This window comes from Perca fluviatilis, chromosome 17 (genome assembly GCF_010015445.1).
Source record: "Perca fluviatilis chromosome 17, GENO_Pfluv_1.0, whole genome shotgun sequence".
Classification (NCBI taxonomy): Eukaryota; Metazoa; Chordata; class Actinopteri; order Perciformes; family Percidae; genus Perca; species Perca fluviatilis.
The window spans coordinates 21,809,488-21,828,519 of NC_053128.1; the positions used below are offsets into that span (position 1 = coordinate 21,809,488).

Consider the following 19,032-nt stretch of genomic DNA (forward strand, 5'->3'; position numbering starts at 1 on the left):
TACTAATACAATAATAGACTCCCGTGCAGTGTTGTGGTTGAATCTGTCAATATGTGATTCTTCAGTGTAGGGATTAGGCAGAAGCACAGTATTGGAATATGAAGGTCATTCAGGTCGGACCAGCTTTTCTCTCTTGAACCAGTGTTGTTATCTGCTACAGTGCCGACAGATAAAAGCCAACTGTGAGCCAACGAGAGTGTGAGCTGCACGCATGCCAAAGAATCACTGCAAACCAGACACTGTTATTTTGGCTGGTTTGCATTTGAGGGCACCATTCCTAATCTGAACCAAAATAACTTCCAAAGTATGTATTAAAAAATTCTTGGGAGATCCTTTTTAGGTAATAACGCTCTGTGACATATTCATGGCTTTAATGTGTGATGAGACCTTCAGGTGAGGCAAAACAAAATCCAAGACAAGTTGACGCTGGAATTCCGACCCTTGTGTGTATTGGAGGTGGTGATGGTGCTGGTAACTGTGTGCATGTGTGTGTATTTGCTTTCTTTTATGAATGTTGTGCATGCTTGGCTAAGAGATTGTAGGCACATGCACATATGGTTGCGTGTTAGCCGACAGTAAGACAGTCCAACGTTAATTATGCTTCCTGGTTACCCTTTGGCTGTGGTTTCAGTGGCTGTAGCAGCCCTGTGTCTGCTCACCATAAATAATACAGCAGGAATGTGCAAGAATTGTGTCGTAAATTTATCTGGACCTTTTATTTTACCTTTTTATTATTTTATTTGCCAAAAAAGCCAAACATTTTCTATTTGGCTGCTGTTTCATATCTCAAATATGAGGATTAGCTGCTTTTCTTTGGCATGTATGATGTGATAGTAAATGGTTAATCTTTGGGTATTGGTCAGATAAAACCAAGAATTTTAAGACGCCACCTGGGGCTATGGGAAATTATAATTGCCACCATTATTGGACATTTTAAAGAGAGAACAAATAATCGTTAGTTGCAAGCGTACAACTTTACACCAATGTGGTGTCTCGTTTTGTGCTTAAAACTTAAATCAATTAATAGTTTATTAAAACTTTTTATATACAGAAATTCAATGAGTCGTTGTAGATCAAACTTTTTTAATGGTTAAAAAGGACACTAAGGTTAAGTACGTTTGCTACAGCTCAAACACAAATTGCATGTTAAGATTTTCCACAGATGTGGAAGGAGTGACTCAGTTGTCCTGACCCTGTGTCTGTGGTGGCTGTATTTGCAGCTCACTGCAGCCGGGATGGTAGTGGCAGTCAGTGACTCTCAGCTGTTATGGTTTTTTTAGGAGTTAATACAGTTAGAACCCTGTCAAGTCCAGCCCCACATACTGTCATTTTTTAACAGATTTATCCCTCCCTCCAGCATGTTGAGATTTATGTTGGGATATGAAGTTGATGATTAAGATTTTTTTTCAAAAATGTTAATACAGCTTGCACATTATTTCAATGTATTTTACAGTCTAAATGGAAAACTTGTCGGGAAAATGGTACTGAAGTAGCTCTAAACTTCTTTCAGGCAGAGAACACACACAACTCAGTAGTCTGGTGTAGACCTGCAACTAATAATTGTCTTTGTCAGCGATTAATCTGGCAACTATTATCCCAATGAATTGTTTAATTGTTGGTCTACAAAATGTCACAAAATAGTGAAACATGTCATCACAATTTATTTTTTAAAGCAAGAGGTGAAGTCTTCAAAATGCTTGTTTTGCTCAACCAGCTGTCTAAAGCCTCAACATATTCAGTTTACTATCACATAAGACAAAGTAAAGCAAGACATTCTCACAATTGAGAAGCTAGAATTTGATTGTTTGGCATTTTTGCTTTGCCAATTCATTTTCTGCCAGTCGACTAATTGACTTGATAAAACAGTATCTTCAACTGTCCATCACCACATTAGGCACCAAATTAAATAATTCATTGAATAAGTATACATTTATATATATTTTTGTGCCAAATGACTACTGTTGATCTACCAAACGCTGTCATTTTGTACCATTGTAACTGTAATATTGCAAGTGAAGTGTAAGCCAGCACTGTTGTGAATGATATCATCGATAGGCTCTGAATCTTACACCTAATGATGCAGTCACCAGGTGTCGAATGAGTAAAAAAACAACTTTGACTTTGAAACCCAAACCTTACCTCAGTCTTTCTTGTTTCAAAGTCCCTCAGTTGTATCTGGTAAAGTGAATGATTAAAGGATGGGTGCCAAAATAAATATTTCTTGCTGTTGCTTGACTTGGCCCATACTTGCATCAGCAGATGTTAAATTTCAGGACAATGATTTGAGCCTTCAGATACACATACAGTGATGAAGACAGGTGTTGTTGAAAAACAGCCACGGTTCTTTTAGTAGTAGTATTTAATGTAAATGCATCAGGAGCAATGTAATATTTATATAAAATAATAGACCTACATACAATAACATACCTCAGGAGTTTGACTATATACTTTGGCATCTTCACTAGTTACTTTGAAAATAAAATAACTGATCTATTAAGAATGTTTAACTACCTAATGAATAATGGTGCATGATCCCAAATGTTAATAATAATAATGCAATTATAATGGGAAACATATTTAAAATGTATTTTTTTCTTAAGTAGAACTATATTTAAATAGATTTTTCTTTATTCAGGAGTCTGAGTTACAGATACATTTCTAGAATCTCATTATTTTGACTGAATGTTACTTCAAGTCAAGGCACACTGCGCAGATTCAGAGACACAGAGGCTTTTTTATTTGCACATTCAGGAAAAGCAGGTTGTGCAGTTAAATGTTTACCAAACTTAAAACAAAAAGTGTGATAACAAGGGTGGACAGGCTCGCACACAGCATGTGAAAGACAATATCTCAGTAGGTGATCTGATTAAAATAAACGTGCATTGACAATTTGATATTCAGGGATGTACAAACCAGTAAGCAAATTATAATTAAACTGAACAACAGGCTAATTCTGCACTAGTGCTTGTCAACAACATCTTCGTTACTGTCTGACGGGATTGCCTCGTAGTTCAAATACATAACAATTGTGATGTATTTGTTGTGATCTTTCAAAAAAGTCTTTCTTGTCTCTTAGCATAAAATAGAATTAAACCTTTAAACAAAGGCGTTAAAACATTGATAAGCACAATAAGGAAATCTGAGAAAACTGCCTGAGCTTAATTTTTTTTCTCATGTTCTACTAACTACTTCAGTGTAGAGCTGAAATTATTAGTGGATTTATCGATGAGTTGATGGAGAGAAAATGAATCAGCAACTGATTTAAGAATGAAATTAGTCGTTTAGGTCATTTTCAAGCACAAATTAGCACTGTTGGGGCCTGGCACTCGTGCTTTGGCCCTAATAATCGCAATTTGATATTTTCCTCATATCGTGCAGCCCTAGCACAAATACCAAATATTTGATGCCCCTTCTCAAATGTGAGGAATTGATAGTAAACTGAATGACAAACTCATCAACAAAGAAAACATTTGCTAGCTGCAGCCCTACTTCAGTGTACATGACATGCCTGCAGCTGCTTCACAGTAAAAGCCTTTCATGCCAGTATTGTACTTCTTTAATTTTTCTAGTTCCATCAATTCTTTTTTTTTTTTACAAATGCACTATCTGATGCTGTAAGCTCTTTAAGAGCTAGTTTCTATTTTTATAAAAACGTATGCATTATGCATTTAATTGCTCATGCTCTCTCATTTTGACCAGTGTAGTATACCCTTTGAATGTATTCTTCTATTGCAGCATCCTGTCACAAGTTGGAATATTTCATGACAGAAAGTACTTTACTTTTGTGCCCAAATGACAGGTGCAAATGATTACTGTGGGGAATACTAAGAAAAGGTAAATGCTTTGATTTTGGCATTGATGAGATTGTCATAGAATCTGAATGTTAATTACACAGAGAGCCAGTGTGCCAGCATGCAGAAGCTGTTGGTTTGCTTTGCCACAGTGGTGTGCATCAAACTTCTTGTCTCTTGTGCCTGCTATAAATGTAAGATGTAAGCTGAACTCACGTAAACAAATCCTACTCGCACTAAGTAAGGTGTACTGCTACCTAGATCCTATACTTGATTTGGAAGCCAAGTTTTTAGACATTGAAGCCAGGTTTAGCTGTTTTGGATATACGCTTTTGACATTTAGAGTTGTAGTGAGGTTGAAAGGTTTTCTGAGCCAAGTTTAATCTAATAAGCATCATTTTCATTTTCTGTTTTGATTTTATGGAGCATTCTTGATGACTATGATCATTATGTCAGCTACATATATAGATTGTGGTTTGGCTAGAGTTTGAAAGATGTGTTTAGTCTCATCATAAATGTGCTGCTTTGTAACACATTTTTTTGTGATACATTTAACATTTGTTAATCTATTTTTACATGTGTCTCCATAGAGCAGGCAGACAGACAAACACTTGTGCATATACCAATTCACTACAATAGCTTTGCAAACATCCTGCTACATTTATATTATGAAGTGTGTTATTTGTTTATAAGCAGCTGTTAAGCACACTATCAGATCTGGTATGTTGAGTTCTCCTTGGCTGATGACATCAGAGGATGGGAGTAGCCATCTTGATCTTCAGCTCCCTATCTCCTGTTTGTGCAAGAGGCCAAATTCTCACTGGTCCTGTGACGCAACGCTTTCTGCTCTTCAGCTGACACAATGAGATCTTTCTGTGCTGTGTCTTTTGAATAAACCAGGTGAGGAATGTGGACTAAATAGATCAGCATTTGAAGGTTTTTTTTTCTTGAAACTAAAAATTAATAGATTTTTCTCTGCAAAAAAAATCAATTCCATGGCTCTGGCTACCTGCTGTTATTGCCACTGTATTTTCCCTTAAAAAGCAGGCTGTCATTTTCAATCAATGGGCCATTAATAATTGAGGTAGTGCAGGTTGACAAGATGCACATCCCGTCTTGTTTGCCAGTTGAATTATCGGGAGCCAGAATGCTTGCCATATAATATTTTCTCTCCCCGGCTGCATGAGATGGTAGCACTAACCAACAGTTAAGGACAAAACCTCTGTCATCCTAATCAGCTTAATGCTGGCTTATTCAAAGGTCCTCTTTCAGACAGAGCAGCTGCTGTCAGCCAGTTTCAGTAGAGGGTGTGACTGCTGGCACAGCTCGCCGATGCAGAGAGACCGGTTGGTGATTAACAAATGTCAGTAGACTTTGGAATCTGGGGAGCCCAGTCTAAACGCTTTGTCCTCAGTAGCTTACCACTGAAGATATTCCAGGTGGCTCTGTCGTGCACTTACACCGCCTCATTTCTCCTCCCACCCTTTCCCTTCAGGCTTGCTCTCCCCTTCTGCTTCTCTCTGCCCTCTCTCCTCAGGGTTTCAGAGCTCTGAGATAAAGAAGTTCAGACATGCCTCACAGTTTTAGACCCCCTTGTGGAACTTAGTTGTCACTTTCCCTCCACAAAGTGTCGGTGCATACCGCTCGCTCTGACCTGCCTTTCTTTGGAACGGGGTTTCTGACATTTCTCTGGAAAATCCCTTCATTTAGAGATAATGTCCCTGAGAAATGAAAGGACCAGGCAAAGTCAGCCTGGCAAGAGTGTGAGATGTTTTCTGCTGAGCTGTGTGGGCAGAGGGCTTGGGTACAGTACTATACATATGGCAGATAGATTTCTGTCAGCAGCTCTCCAGTGTCAGGCTGCCTGCCTTTGAGGAAGAGGATCAGATCTGTGGGTCCATGTTGTGTGCTGGCTGAACACCTAAGCGCACATAGTCAGCTCCTAAAATGGCTGCCCTTGAAGCACGGCTCAGAGGAGGATCTGAGCAGCTCAGTTGCTGCCTGTTAGAGCCCCAGCTGACTAGATGAAAGCAGTTACACAATCGCACCCATTAACTTGGTGTGGCGCAGGGACTGACTGGCTGAAAAGACACAGCCAACTCTAAGGCAGATGGTGGTTGTGTAGGAGGCTTTTTTTTCCCTCCCCAGGCATTCCACTCCCCTTCTCTCCTAAAGGATTCTCTTGATATCCATGTCAAGGAACCTGGCATTAGGAGGCAACTTTGTTCAAAACAGCAGTGAACTGCCAAGAGAGCAGGGTGGGGCCCCGTGGTGAGGCTGTAACCTGACCCTGAACAACAATGGATCCCCTGGTTGCTCTGGGACATACTGGCAGCTTGGCTGGCTCACATGGAGCTCTCCACTGGCTGACCAGTTGGGTGTGGGAAGCAGGGCGGGATTCCCAACTGTCTCTGGCTGGATCTTGAAATTTGTTTTTTGCAGTTTCCAAATTAGTGGACTGAATTTGATCCTTGTATTAAAGCTACATTTCACTATATCTATTAAAATCAAAGCTGATTTTGTGACACAATATCCAATTTTCTTTCAGTATTTCATCATTTGTTTCACTGGTTTTTGTAGTGAAAATAAATTACACTGGGACTGTAAAATGTGTTGTTGTTGACTTAAACATTTTGAAACAAGTATCTCATTATTTAAAAAAAATTTAACTAATGGCTAAAATTTGAATTAGTTAGATCTATGTCAATACATCACATTTGGAGCTACTTTGCAAATATTACGTGCTAACACATTTTCTATAACTTTGGAATTTTATGGAGTTTTTGTTTCAAGCTAACATGTTAATAAACCTGTGGCAGTTCAAAAATTGTGCTGCAAGACACTCTGACTTGTGTGGGCACAGTTAGGGCACTGCAAGGGCAAATATTTTAAATTTCTCCTATCTTGAGCCTGGCAACCTTGTGGCCAGAATTTAAGACCTTAAAAGAGAACGTCAGCGATTTAGCTTTGTACTTCTATCTAACATTGTCGGACTCAGGATGGACACCTACATCTCCCACATACAGTGCTCCCCAATATCTGTAAACAGACTTCGGGGACCTCGGTTCCACCTTAAGTTTGGAATTACCATGTCAGCATACGTGTCACATTAACTTTAAATAAATCTCATCTGTAGACAAACTGAAAAACAAGAGGCCTATATGGTGTGCTATATTTCCTATGAAATCACAACCTTTTACTTATTTGCATACTTTATTGACCTGCTATTGACTTTATATTGTATATAATAATTTCATATTATCGAGCACTGAAATTTGTAAAAAAAAAATTCTGGCCTATTAATTGCAACATCAGGGTGAATAAACAAATATGTCTTCTCTATAAAGCTCATTGCCCTAAGGAATGAAAACGCATAGGCGTGCTGTATTTATGCAACTCTTGCTCTAAAGTTGCTTAATAATAAGAATGTAACTTAGAGGCCTAAATCAAAGCAGTACAAGTTTATTATGATAGTGTTTATAGAATGATATGTATCATTTTTTTTATAATTGATTTCTGTAGTTTTTTATTTCTTTGGGTATTATTACAGCCATTAATGAAACCTCTTCATCTTCTGGCATTTCAGCAAGAATATAAGGACAACAGATGCTTATAGTAAGATTGGATTTAATTGGATTATAGACATGAATCATGGCGTATTGTGATGTAGAGTTTTGACCATTAAGAACAATGGATCAACAAAAAGTCATGCTTGTGTGAACCATTAATCCTCTTTGTGTGTATATATATATATATATATATATATATATATATATATATATATATATATATATGCCAATAGTAATTTCATTTAAATGAAAGTTGTCTTCCTTGTATGTCAGCATGGGCCATAATGTGTGATGTCCTAAGTCGAGAAATTGTCAAGTTGTACAGTAAAGGCAAAACATTGGCAAAGAATATCTTAAAATACCAAAAGGTTTGTTCCTTTGTCAGTGCACAAAGAAGTTTGGCACAAAAGAGAAAGACATAAAAAAAAGTTGTTGCATGCTGCAGCTTCTGTGCCGGTCGTTTCTAACAGTTACGAACTGACATACAGTGTACACAATCTGTGTTTGGATTTGTGTACACACCCTAGTGTGCACACAGGTTTCAATATGTTCAACTTATTGTTGTTTTAGACTTGTATTTCAAGCTTTTTTTCTACAGCGTACATTATTTAGGGTACATGGTACATGGTGGAGAAATAATAAAAAACATATTATAGCAAGCAGGTAATGAGGAGGAGAATGGCCACATGTGCATTCACAAGTGCTTTAATCCACATTGAAATGCTGTCATACAAGGCCCAGCTGTGCGTAGGTTCAAATATGATTATACCTGGAAGGTCTCCATAGTTTTTATAAAACCACTTTTAAACTTACTTATAGGTTTGGGGATGTAATCATCCTGAAATGTGAAAACTTGGCACTTGGTTCTGTAAAATGTCCTCATACTAGGCCATAATGCATCCATGGAGAGCAATTGACAGATCTAATGAATCCCACTACAAAGCCATACCCATAACATTACAGATTTTTTTTTTGATTTGTGAGCCAAGGTTGTAAAGTGTGCCCTTTAACTACCCATCTCAGAAGTAGCGTGAGCTACAAATGCTATTTGTGATATTATATGGTTTGCAAGACAAAATGACAATTGATAAGAAAGCGATGATGAAAGAGCTGTGAAATGATGGTCACATCATCAACTTCCATTTCTCTGGCCAAGTCCAAACTGCAAAGAGAGAAGCCCGCATAAAGCTTTCATCTCTCCGTTGATTCATTCAATCTTATTTCAGAGCAGTTGATACAATCTGATGGACTAGTCTGCTCTAAATACTGAGCTGTGGAGCTGCTCTCCAGCTGTTGCTTATCCCAAGGTAATAAAAATGGGACAATCAGGCCATAATCCCTTCTCTGTCCTCCATTGTTCTTAGAATGATGCTATGCTAAAAAATGAGACCTTCTTAGTATTCTGAGTAACATCAGCATCTGCTGAATTCTCCTCTTTGTCATGTTTTGTATGGCTTTCTATCAGAGTTTGTGGACAGCTCCAGTGAAAATAATCTCAATTTTATATGAATTTGTGACTCTTTATCTTTGTGGTTTTGTCTTGATAATGAAACAACAGGAATTTGTTGCGTTTTTGCATAAATGAACAAACATTTCTTTAGTACATTTTTGGGAATATAACTTTTTTTTACAATATTTCTGTGACATTTCAGCTTTTATTATACCATCTCAACACTCCCACATATTATTTAACATCAAAGCAGCCATAAAGAAATACATTCAGAGTATGTTGTGTCTCCATATATCCACATTCAAATTACTGTCAATAAACATGTTTCCCTCCAGTGCCAAATTTTCAACAATGTGCCACATTTTGGACCAAATTCTTTCAAATGCAACTTCAAGAGGCTCTATAAAGCTATCAGATGAGACTCGACTTGAGCACGTAATCATGATGATTTGAAAGCATTATATCTTTTGCTGGCCATTGTCTTATACCTTTTATGTGGAAAATGTGCATCATCCAACCTGCACTTGATTATTATTTGTTCACAGCAGGAATTGCCATTGGTAATCATGCTAGATCATTACCAAGCTCATTTTTCATGGAAGGGCATGTTCACTAAACTGAATATGTAAGGATTATAGACTAATATTATGCCTGCATTGTAATAGCTCTGTACATACGGGTCTCCTTGCTATAGTAAATACCCCTTAACTTGCACTGTAAAAATGGCTCATATGTATATTTTAACACAATTCTCATACATTATTTTTATTTTCAATCACACCCACTTAATTAGACATGTATTCTGCTGTGTACTCTTTGGAAAATGCTACATGTCCTCATTAATTTTTTTCTCTCTCTTTTTCATTGCAGGTTTCCCTGATTTTCCAGGGAGTGCTCCCTCTTTTCAGTAATGGAGGTATTGCAGTGTGACGGCTGTGACTTTCGTGCCGAGTCATATGATGACTTGAAGACCCACATTCAGGAAGTGCACACCGTTTTCCTGCAGCCTGCAGACGCAGATGAGTCTGACTCTCTGAAAGACGAGGATGAAGATGAGGAGGAAGAGGAGGAATATGAGGACAAGGATGACAAGGATTATACGCCTCCTAAAGCTGGAATGAGTATGTCCACCACATCAAATCAGATGTTACAGTTTAATTTGTTATGGATTAGGAAACACTTCTGTTTTGGTTTCAAATAACTCTTCATAGTAGGAGGATTTCATGGAGCTTAACATGTATGACTTGTTGCTAGTTTTATTGACTGAAGCAACAAAACGTTTTAATAAAAGCAGAATATTATTTATATACTGGTTTTATTAAGCGAAACAACAGAAAGTTTAAATAACAACTAAATGTACTAATTTTCTATTTACCAACATTTTCCAACATCTTACATACTTTTTTAAATCTTTTTTAGGCCCCATCTCTACTGACAATTCCAACCAAACACAACAAAAGCAGACAGCTGAAACCCACCTGCCGTTTTATCAGTGCAAGTTCTGTGTTCGTTACTTCAGATCGAAGTCATTCTTAAAAAATCACACCAAAAAAGTGCATAATGTTGTAGAGGAAGATTCAGATGCAAGTATCTCCTCCCAGACAGCTAAGCAGTCCAGCTACACCGTTATAATGCACAATGACCATTCAAAGGTGTATTCTTGTCAGTACTGCACATACCAGTCTCCACGCAAAGCAAGGATAATGAAACACCAACTAATGTATCATAGCAAGGTTCCCTCTGAGAGCGCTGGAGATCCTTCAGAATACGCAGAGACCACGGAGGAATCGGACTCAGCCAGTGTACTCACGAAGGGAACATTTGCCTGCGAATGGTGTGACTATCAGACTGACCAGAAGGACAGCTGGACTAATCACGTGGTGAAGGAGCACAGTGACAAGGTCAAGATAGTTTCTTCTATTGCAGAGCTGGAAGGGGAGTCAAGTGCAAGCTCACCCAAACCAGATTCTCCCTCCGCTTCCCGAAGCCCAACTAGATCAAGGATGAGTTCAACTGACGTTTGTGAAAAGGAAGAGCCGGTAGGAAAAACAGAAGAAAACGTGTCAGAGAAGACAGTCCCAGAGATCTCTACCTTTCAATATGCACAGATTCGTGCCGTAACACCCAACAGCACAGGTTCCTCCATTTTGTCCAAGAGGTTTGCTTCAGCTGACATCTCCAATAGTGTCGTAGGGCTGGATGCCAATTTATTTAATGAGGAGGACTCTCGTAGCAGCTTAGAGGATGATGATGAGGAAGAGTTGGGCGACATAGATGATCCTAGCTATACTGGGACCCTGTCAGCAGATGCAAAGCAGCTTTTAACTGATGAGGACAATAAATTACTGGAGACTAAAGGAATACCATTTAGAAAGTACATGAACCGTTTTCAGTGCCCCTTCTGCTCCTTCCTCACCATGCACAGGCGGAGCATCTCCCGCCACATTGAAAACATTCACCTTTCTGGTAAAACCACAGTGTATAAATGTGATGAATGCCCGTTTATTTGCACCAGCCCTCTTAAACTAGGCACGCACAAACAGAGCCACATATCCTCAGATTTAGACACCATGGATTTAACAAGCGATAGTCCAGATCCTCACAGTGACAATGCTACAGAGCCAGTTAACGGGGGTAATGTAAGCTCCAAAGTCAATGGAAAAAAGATAACCAGCACACCGAACGACCAGCAGAACCCTCATCGCTGCACGCTCTGCAGCTTCTCTACCACCACTCTGAAAGGTCTGAGGGTTCACCAGCAGCACAAGCATTCCTACTGTGATGACCTAGATCCCACTGTCTTTGAAAGCCAGCTGACTGACCAGACCGACTCTGAAATAGATGCTTCTCCAATCTTTCTACAAAAAACCCAGACCTCCATTTTAGGACTTGCCACCAAAAAGCCCTTAGTAACAGGGAAAAGAGCCAGGAAGTCCATTAATGACTTGCCTTTGGATTTGTCCTCGGTTAAGAAGAGAACTAGAATTGATGAAATTGCCAGTAACCTTCAAAGTAAGATAAGCCAAAGCCAACAGGACATGATCATAAACCTAGATGACATGGATGATGAAGATGCAGGAGAAAATCACACCAGTTCTGATAAAGAGGGTAGAAACCATGACAATAAAAACCATGTCTTCAATTATAACACACAACAGCTTCATGCAAGAGAATCAATGATCTCTCACGAGGGAGGCAGAATAGGGAAAAGAAAAAGCAACCCTAAGTCAAAAACTAGAAACCTTCCTATATCACTGACTCTCTCAGATGATAGTGAAAACATCTCTGCTGAACCCAGCGACAATGCCATTCAAGAGAACGCTGATTATTCAGAGGAACCGGGAACTACACGTTTCTACTGTAAACACTGTGATTACCACAACAAATCAGCTCGCAGCGTTAGCACCCATTACCAGAGGATGCATCCTTACATCAAGTTCAGCTTTAAGTACATCCTGGACCCCGAGGACCAGAGCGCGGTCTTCCGCTGCTTAGAGTGCTATATCGAATACACAAATTACAACGATCTGCACCAACACTACATGGATCACCACCCTGAAGCAAGCAATGTGCTGAACTTCAACCAACCAAATCTGGTATACATGTGCCGCTTTTGTTCGTACACAAGCCCCAATGTCAGGAGCCTAATGCCCCATTACCAAAGAATGCACCCTACAGTAAAAATCAACAATGCTATGATCTTCTCCAGCTATGTAGTGGAGCAGTCCCATAAAACGGGTGAATCGCAAACCCTGAGGGAAATATTAAACTCTGGCCCCAAGAATTTGAACTCGGCCACATCAACCCCCAGGTCATCCTCCAGCCCAGTGCTGAAAACGGTCTCTAAGACCCCTGAAGCCAGTGCTGAGACAGACCCTCTCAAAGAATCTGTGGGTGGCAATGTTGTCGTCTATGATTGTGATGTGTGTTCTTTTGCTAGCCCCAACATGCACTCTGTTTTGGTCCACTATCAGAAGAAACACCCAGAGCAAAAGGCGTCTTATTTCCGTATACAGAAAACCATGAAGGTCATCTCAGTGGATCAGTCGCAGTCTGTTGCAAACTCTTCATATAATCTCAGCATGGCTGCACCTCCAAAACAACCAAGCGCAGAGCTGTATGGATCAGATGAAGAAATGTACTACTGTAAACATTGCGTGTACAGCAACAGATCTGTTGTTGGTGTGTTGGTCCATTATCAAAAGAGACACCCAGAAGTAAAAGTGACAGCAAAATATATCAAACATGGCGCCCCCACCCCTGGTTTGATGAAATTAATGGATGAATTGCAAATTGCGGCTCCTAAACAGTTTTTGAAGCAGTTTCAAAATAATGGTCATGATGGATCTAACAACACAAGCCCTAAACCAGGAAGTGGTGAGAAAGGTGAAGACGAGCTGTTCTTTTGTCAGCAATGTGATTATGGCAACCGCACTGTAAAAGGAGTGCTTATTCATTACCAGAAGAAGCATAGGGAAACCAAGGCCAACGCTGACCTTGTGCGTCGTCACACTGCAGTTGTCCGTAGTCAGCGCGAGCGTGCACAGATGGTTCAGTCAAGCAGTGTCTCTTCAGCCTTGATCCCAGCCCCACCAGACCCTGAAAACACTACGCCTCTGCGCTCCCTGAAGTGTAGACACTGTTCCTACACATCCCCCTATATCTATGCCCTAAAGAAGCATCTGAAGAAAGAGCACCCCACTGTGAAAGCCACAGCTATGACCATTTTACACTGGGCTTACCAAGATGGCATTCTAGAGGCTGGCTACCACTGTGAGTGGTGCATTTACTCCCACGCTGAACCCCAAGGCCTGCTGCTCCATTACCAAAGACGCCATCCAGAGCACAATGTTGATTACACATACATGGCCAGCAAGCTATGGGCTGGTCCGGAGACCACTCAACAAGGAGGCAATATGGAAACTAAACATTACAAATGCAGAGACTGTGCCTTTGAGGCCTGTACAATATGGGACATCACTAGTCACTATCAGGCAGTCCACCCTTGGGTCATTAAAGGGGATGAATCTGTGCTTTTGGATATTATCAAAGGAAATGGCTCAGCTGAAAAGATCCACCAGCAGGTTGCCAAAGAACATGCGTCTTTCGATTGTCAGCCTGTTGAAGATGATGGACCACTGGTCATTGTCACTACACCTCAAGAAAGCAATCCCCCTCCTCCCCACCCACGCCTTTCCATCTCTAACAATCCTTATCAGTGCACTGTTTGTCTGTCAGAGTACAACAGTCTCCATGGCCTCCTCACTCACTATGGAAAGAAGCACCCAGGTATGAAAGTAAAAGCTGCAGATTTTGCACAGGAGGCAGACATCAACCCCAGTTCTGTGTATAAATGTCGTCACTGTCCATATGTAAACTCCCGAATCCACGGTGTCCTAACTCACTATCAAAAGAGACACCCATTAGTGAAAGTCACGGCAGAAGACTTTGCTGATGATATAGAGCAAATCCCCGACTTAAATGAAGGAGAAGACAAGTGCAAAACTCAAAGGCAAGGCTATGGCGCATACAGATGCAAAATGTGCCCATACACGCATGGGACACTGGAGAAACTAAAAATCCATTATGAGAAATATCACAATCAGTCGGCTTCTGAAATGTTCTCTTCCTCTGTGACATATTTCTCTCCTGGTAAAGAAACAGAGCCAGTAGCCGAATGCAGTGCTGGTAATATATCAAGCGCAGCAAAGGTCCAGGAGGTCAGTGAATTGGACCTTGCCCACTCAGAGTTACCCATCAATAAGACAGAGAAACATGCTATATTCAAGTGTCAGCTCTGCAAATACTTTTGCTCCACCAGGAAAGGCATCGCTCGTCACTACCGTATCAAGCACAACAACGTCCGTGCTCAGCCAGAGGGTAAAAACAATGTCTTCAAATGTGCTCTGTGTTCTTACACAAACCCTATACGCAAAGGTCTGGCAGCACACTACCAGAAGCGGCACGATATTGATGCCTATTATACCCATTGTCTGGCTGCTTCCAAAACTATGACCGAAAAGCCTAACAAAGTAATCGCACCCCCGCCGTCAGAAGGGGACAATTCAGAAATGAGTGAAGAGTTGCGTTTGGCTGTGGAGAGACGAAGGTGTTCTCTTTGCGCCTTCCAGGCCTTCAGCAGGAAGAGCATTGTCTCACACTACATTAAACGCCACCCCGGTGTCTTCCCCAAGAAGCAGCATGCTAGCAAGCTTGGCCGCTACTTTACCGTTATCTATGCCAAAGAACCTGAGAAGATTGCTGTCAGTTCAATAGCAGAGGATGACAAGGACGTGCTGGAGGTTCAGCTTGAAACCGAGCAGGACGGAGAGGTCGAATGGCTGCCTTACAAGTGTCTAAAATGCTTCCGCTTGTCCTTCAGCACAGGCGAACTGCTTTCTATGCACTACAACGACCACCACAGCAATGACTTGAAGAGGGACTTTGTGGTATCGCCCGATCACGGGGATGAGGACTCTGAGTTGTACCAGTGTTCTCACTGTGAGCTGAAGTTCCTGGCTCTCCCGATTCTGGCCAAACATCTATTGAACCACAATGAAGAGTTTCAGAAGAGGGCCATGAGGCTGGAGAGGAGGAGGCAGCTGCTCAGCAAACAGAAAGCCGCAGAACTGCCTGAGACCAAACCTGAGAAGGTGAGCGAAGATACAAGTCTCCCTTAAAGCTTGTAAATGAAAGAATAAAACAGGCATGATTTGATTTTCCTTTTGCCATTAATATCTTAAAGCATACAATAAATCTTCTGATGCTGTGAACTACTACTGTCTATCATACTACAGCTGCTCATTGGAGTCATGGGTTCCCATGGTTTTGGAAAACAGTTCACAGTGCTAAAATGGAATTAAAGAGATAATTACATATTTTAAATTGCCCCCTCACTGTCTCCAGAAATATTATAATGGTGATAATGCGGTGTGATAATTAATTTCATAATACGTTGATTCAAAATACCATTGATTCATTTAATGTATATTTGAGGACAGTGGCTGTCTCTAACTTCATGGAGAAAATATAAATCTCACAGAGAAGAAATAGTAGTACCTTCTGACAAAATACATCAGCTGGTTGTTGGCAGATTATACACTGATAGTAGGTTAAATAATATAATTTTAAATAAACATCTTTATTTCAAATCATTTTCAAATACATTTGAAAAATATGTCAAACAGAAAGAAAACAAAAACTGTGAATAAAACGGTATATTATGGTCATGTTTCTCTCTGAACAGGAAAGCCTTGTTAATAAAGCACCCATAGGATTCAGGTGTAACTTCTGCATAGAGATGCACCCCACCCTCCGAGCCATCTGCAACCACCTTCGGAAGCACGTCCAGTATGGAGAGGTCAAAGAGGGACATGTCAAGGTAAATGGAGTTGGATTTATTTTTACATTTATTTTATACTATTATAGTATTTGTTTTACTGTGGCTTTTGTTACATTAAGTCTGAAATATGTTCATATTAACAACACGCATGTCATTGCTAAAACATAATTAGGTAAAATAATGTAAACAATAATTATATTATTTATGGCTAAATTAAAAACAATTTTCTTTTCAAAACGGCATCTGTTGTTTACTTGTTTGTAAAATGCATTAAAGGAATAGATAGATGAGAAGATTTTTCATATCTGTCCCATAAATAAATATAAAGCTATAGCCAGCAGCTGGTAAACTTAGCTTAGCTTTACATAGTAGTAGTATGCCTTATTTGGAGATATCAACGTTATATATTCTTTAACAATCTTTAAAGGACCCACTTTGGCTGTCCCTGGTGTTTCTGTCTTGTAAACTAACTCCTCATCTTCGTAGCTCTGCAGTGATCTGTTTCACTGGACTTGGGTTCTGTTTCTCATTTTGTTTATTACTGACGGTGGCTTCTGGGTAGGCAGTCTGTCAGCTTCCCCCAGAGAAAACAAGCAATGCTGTCCCATTGCAGGGGAGGGGGTGGGGGGTATTGGAGGACAGAGTGGTGAGCCATAACTTTTAGGGCAGCGGCGGGTAACTGTTCGAACATTAGTATTCGACTGAGGCTGCCAGTGAGGGGAAAAGGCCTAAGGATCCAACGTCTCACCCAAATGAAGGACTGGTTCTTCCATCATACACTGACTCTGTCTTTTATGTTTTTAATATGTATTCTGTTGTAACTTTGACTTTTAGGTACATTCAGTATGTGGAATAAATACTGAAGCCTGTAAAGCAAGTAGCATGTGTCAGGATTCTGGCTGTTCGTGGCCGTAGCTTATTCCATAGGGAGTTGGGTTAGGAACTGGAGGGTTGCTGGTTCAAGTCCCTGTATGGATCAAAGTACAGAGTGTGGATTGGTAGCTGGAGAGATACCAGTTCACCTCTTGGGCACTGCCAAGGTGCTCTTGAGCAAGGTACCATAAGGTAGAAATTAAAGTTGCTTTTCATAGTATCATGAATACAGTTTCAACTCTAGAACTGTAATGGTTTCTGATACAGTTGAATCAGGCTGACAGTGCAGTCAGGGCAGACTGGATGGCAAGGTTGGGCCTGTGGATGCCACATCTTATTTATGGCTGCATGAAGTGCAGGGTCAGGTCCTTAAACAGAAAGAATGAGCTTCCTCAGGGCAATAAAAAAAGTCATGGTGATTGTCTGTCTACTTGTGACGATTACAGAAACCAGCCAGTACTCCAGCACATGAAGAAAGAGGAAATATATATATATATATATATATATATATATATATATATATATATATGAGTTTTGTTTAGCGTTTAGTTTGAGTTGTTGTTGGTAGATGTGCGATGGAGGTCTTGTTTTAGGTCCTTATCAGTTTTGTATCCTGCCATTTATTTTCTGGGTGATTAAGCAGCATCATCTAGTAATTAAGTTTATTAATCATAGAAAACTGGATGCATATTGTGATCGACTTTGTTAAGAAGAATTTTATTCTTATACGGTTGAGAGATATATTTAAAAAATGGAGGAGAGTTGGGAATGATATGTAACAAAGCTCCTGGACTGATTTGAGTGGTTGGACTTGAGTTATCATGTCACATTCTATTATAATAATGCAATCAACTTGATATTAACTAAGTATGGTGTGTCAGTAAATACCTGTAGACTACAGAGTTTCAGGTCGGGAATGGAGTTGGCCTCAGGTAATTGTTAAGGCTTGCCTACGCTGGACTCGACCCAGTCATGTTTTTCAGTAATACGTTCTTGGACCAGAAACACTTTCATTTACAGGCTGACACAGCAGCTTAAAGTAATTTGGACAGGTGTTTAAGGAAAGTGCGTTGCATAGAAATACTTTTCAGGCCAATGAAATCAGCATACATGTATCCAGTTGACATTACAGAGCGTAAGTGAGAAAGCTGTAACCAACACTTAACTGAAATGATTGCACTGATACAGCACAGACAGAACCAGTGTTATACAGATGCTTAACTGTTGCTTATGTGCTTTTAACATGATTTGCCTGATTTACAGTTAACAGTAAGTTAGAGGTGCCAGACCTTAAGTGATAATTTAGTGAACATACATATTTGTCATCTGGTAGCTGATTGAGTATCAACATCTAAATTCATTGTTACCCTTAATAATTCTCCTTTTATTGCTGTGTAGTGCATCCGCATAACAAAAAGGCTGTGACAGACAAAATCAGCAGGCACAGAAAGTTACTGATCATCTGAGACTTCGCCTTTTTGTTTTGCAGCAGGAAGTCAGCGAGGTCCCCCTTACCCTGCCTTCAGAGAGCCTGACCAACGGCGACCTCGAGGGGGATGAAGCAGCTGAGTCTGAAGCCGATGGCATCGAGAGACCCGCGGCTACGATGGTCGGTCAATCCTTGGTTTCCACAGCTTCTGGTGGTGTTGCCGTTGCCGCTGAGCCAATGGAACCAAAAACGGATGCTATTGAAGGAAGGGCAGCAGCTCTCGTGGCTGCAGCGAGGGCCGTGGTGTCAGAGGGCGAACTGAAGCAGCGATTAGCAGCAGGGGGTCACCCATGTGCCCAGTGTGACCGAGTCTTTATGTCCATGCAGGGACTGAGGTCCCATGAGAGGAGCCACTCAGCCATGGCGCTGTTCAGCAGAGAAGACAAATACAGCTGCCAGTACTGCCAGTTTGTCTCACCGTTCAGACACAAGTAAGGAGGGAGGAGCAGAGTCTATGAATGACACCTCTAACACTGTTTCTACATTAGAGTGCCCTGTGTGTAGAAGTAAATTAGAGT

At 40.4% G+C, this 19,032-nt stretch overlaps 1 protein-coding gene across 6 annotated transcripts in view; it reads left to right on the forward strand.

The window, feature by feature from the left end:
* znf462 (zinc finger protein 462) overlaps positions 1–19,032 on the forward strand; it is a 49,422-nt gene that overhangs the window by 13,851 nt on the left and 16,539 nt on the right. For 5 of the 6 annotated variants that reach the window (XM_039779108.1, XM_039779105.1, XM_039779107.1 and 2 more), the window contains 4 exons: positions 9,681–9,931; positions 10,230–15,463; positions 16,057–16,191; positions 18,515–18,945. In XM_039779108.1, the coding sequence (XP_039635042.1) occupies positions 9,721–9,931; positions 10,230–15,463; positions 16,057–16,191; positions 18,515–18,945 (6,011 nt within the window). In that variant the 5' untranslated portion in view covers positions 9,681–9,720. Of the gene's footprint in view, positions 1–9,680; positions 9,932–10,229; positions 15,464–16,056; positions 16,192–18,514; positions 18,946–19,032 lie in introns of those variants that run through there. The other variant, XM_039779109.1, reaches the window with a different exon arrangement.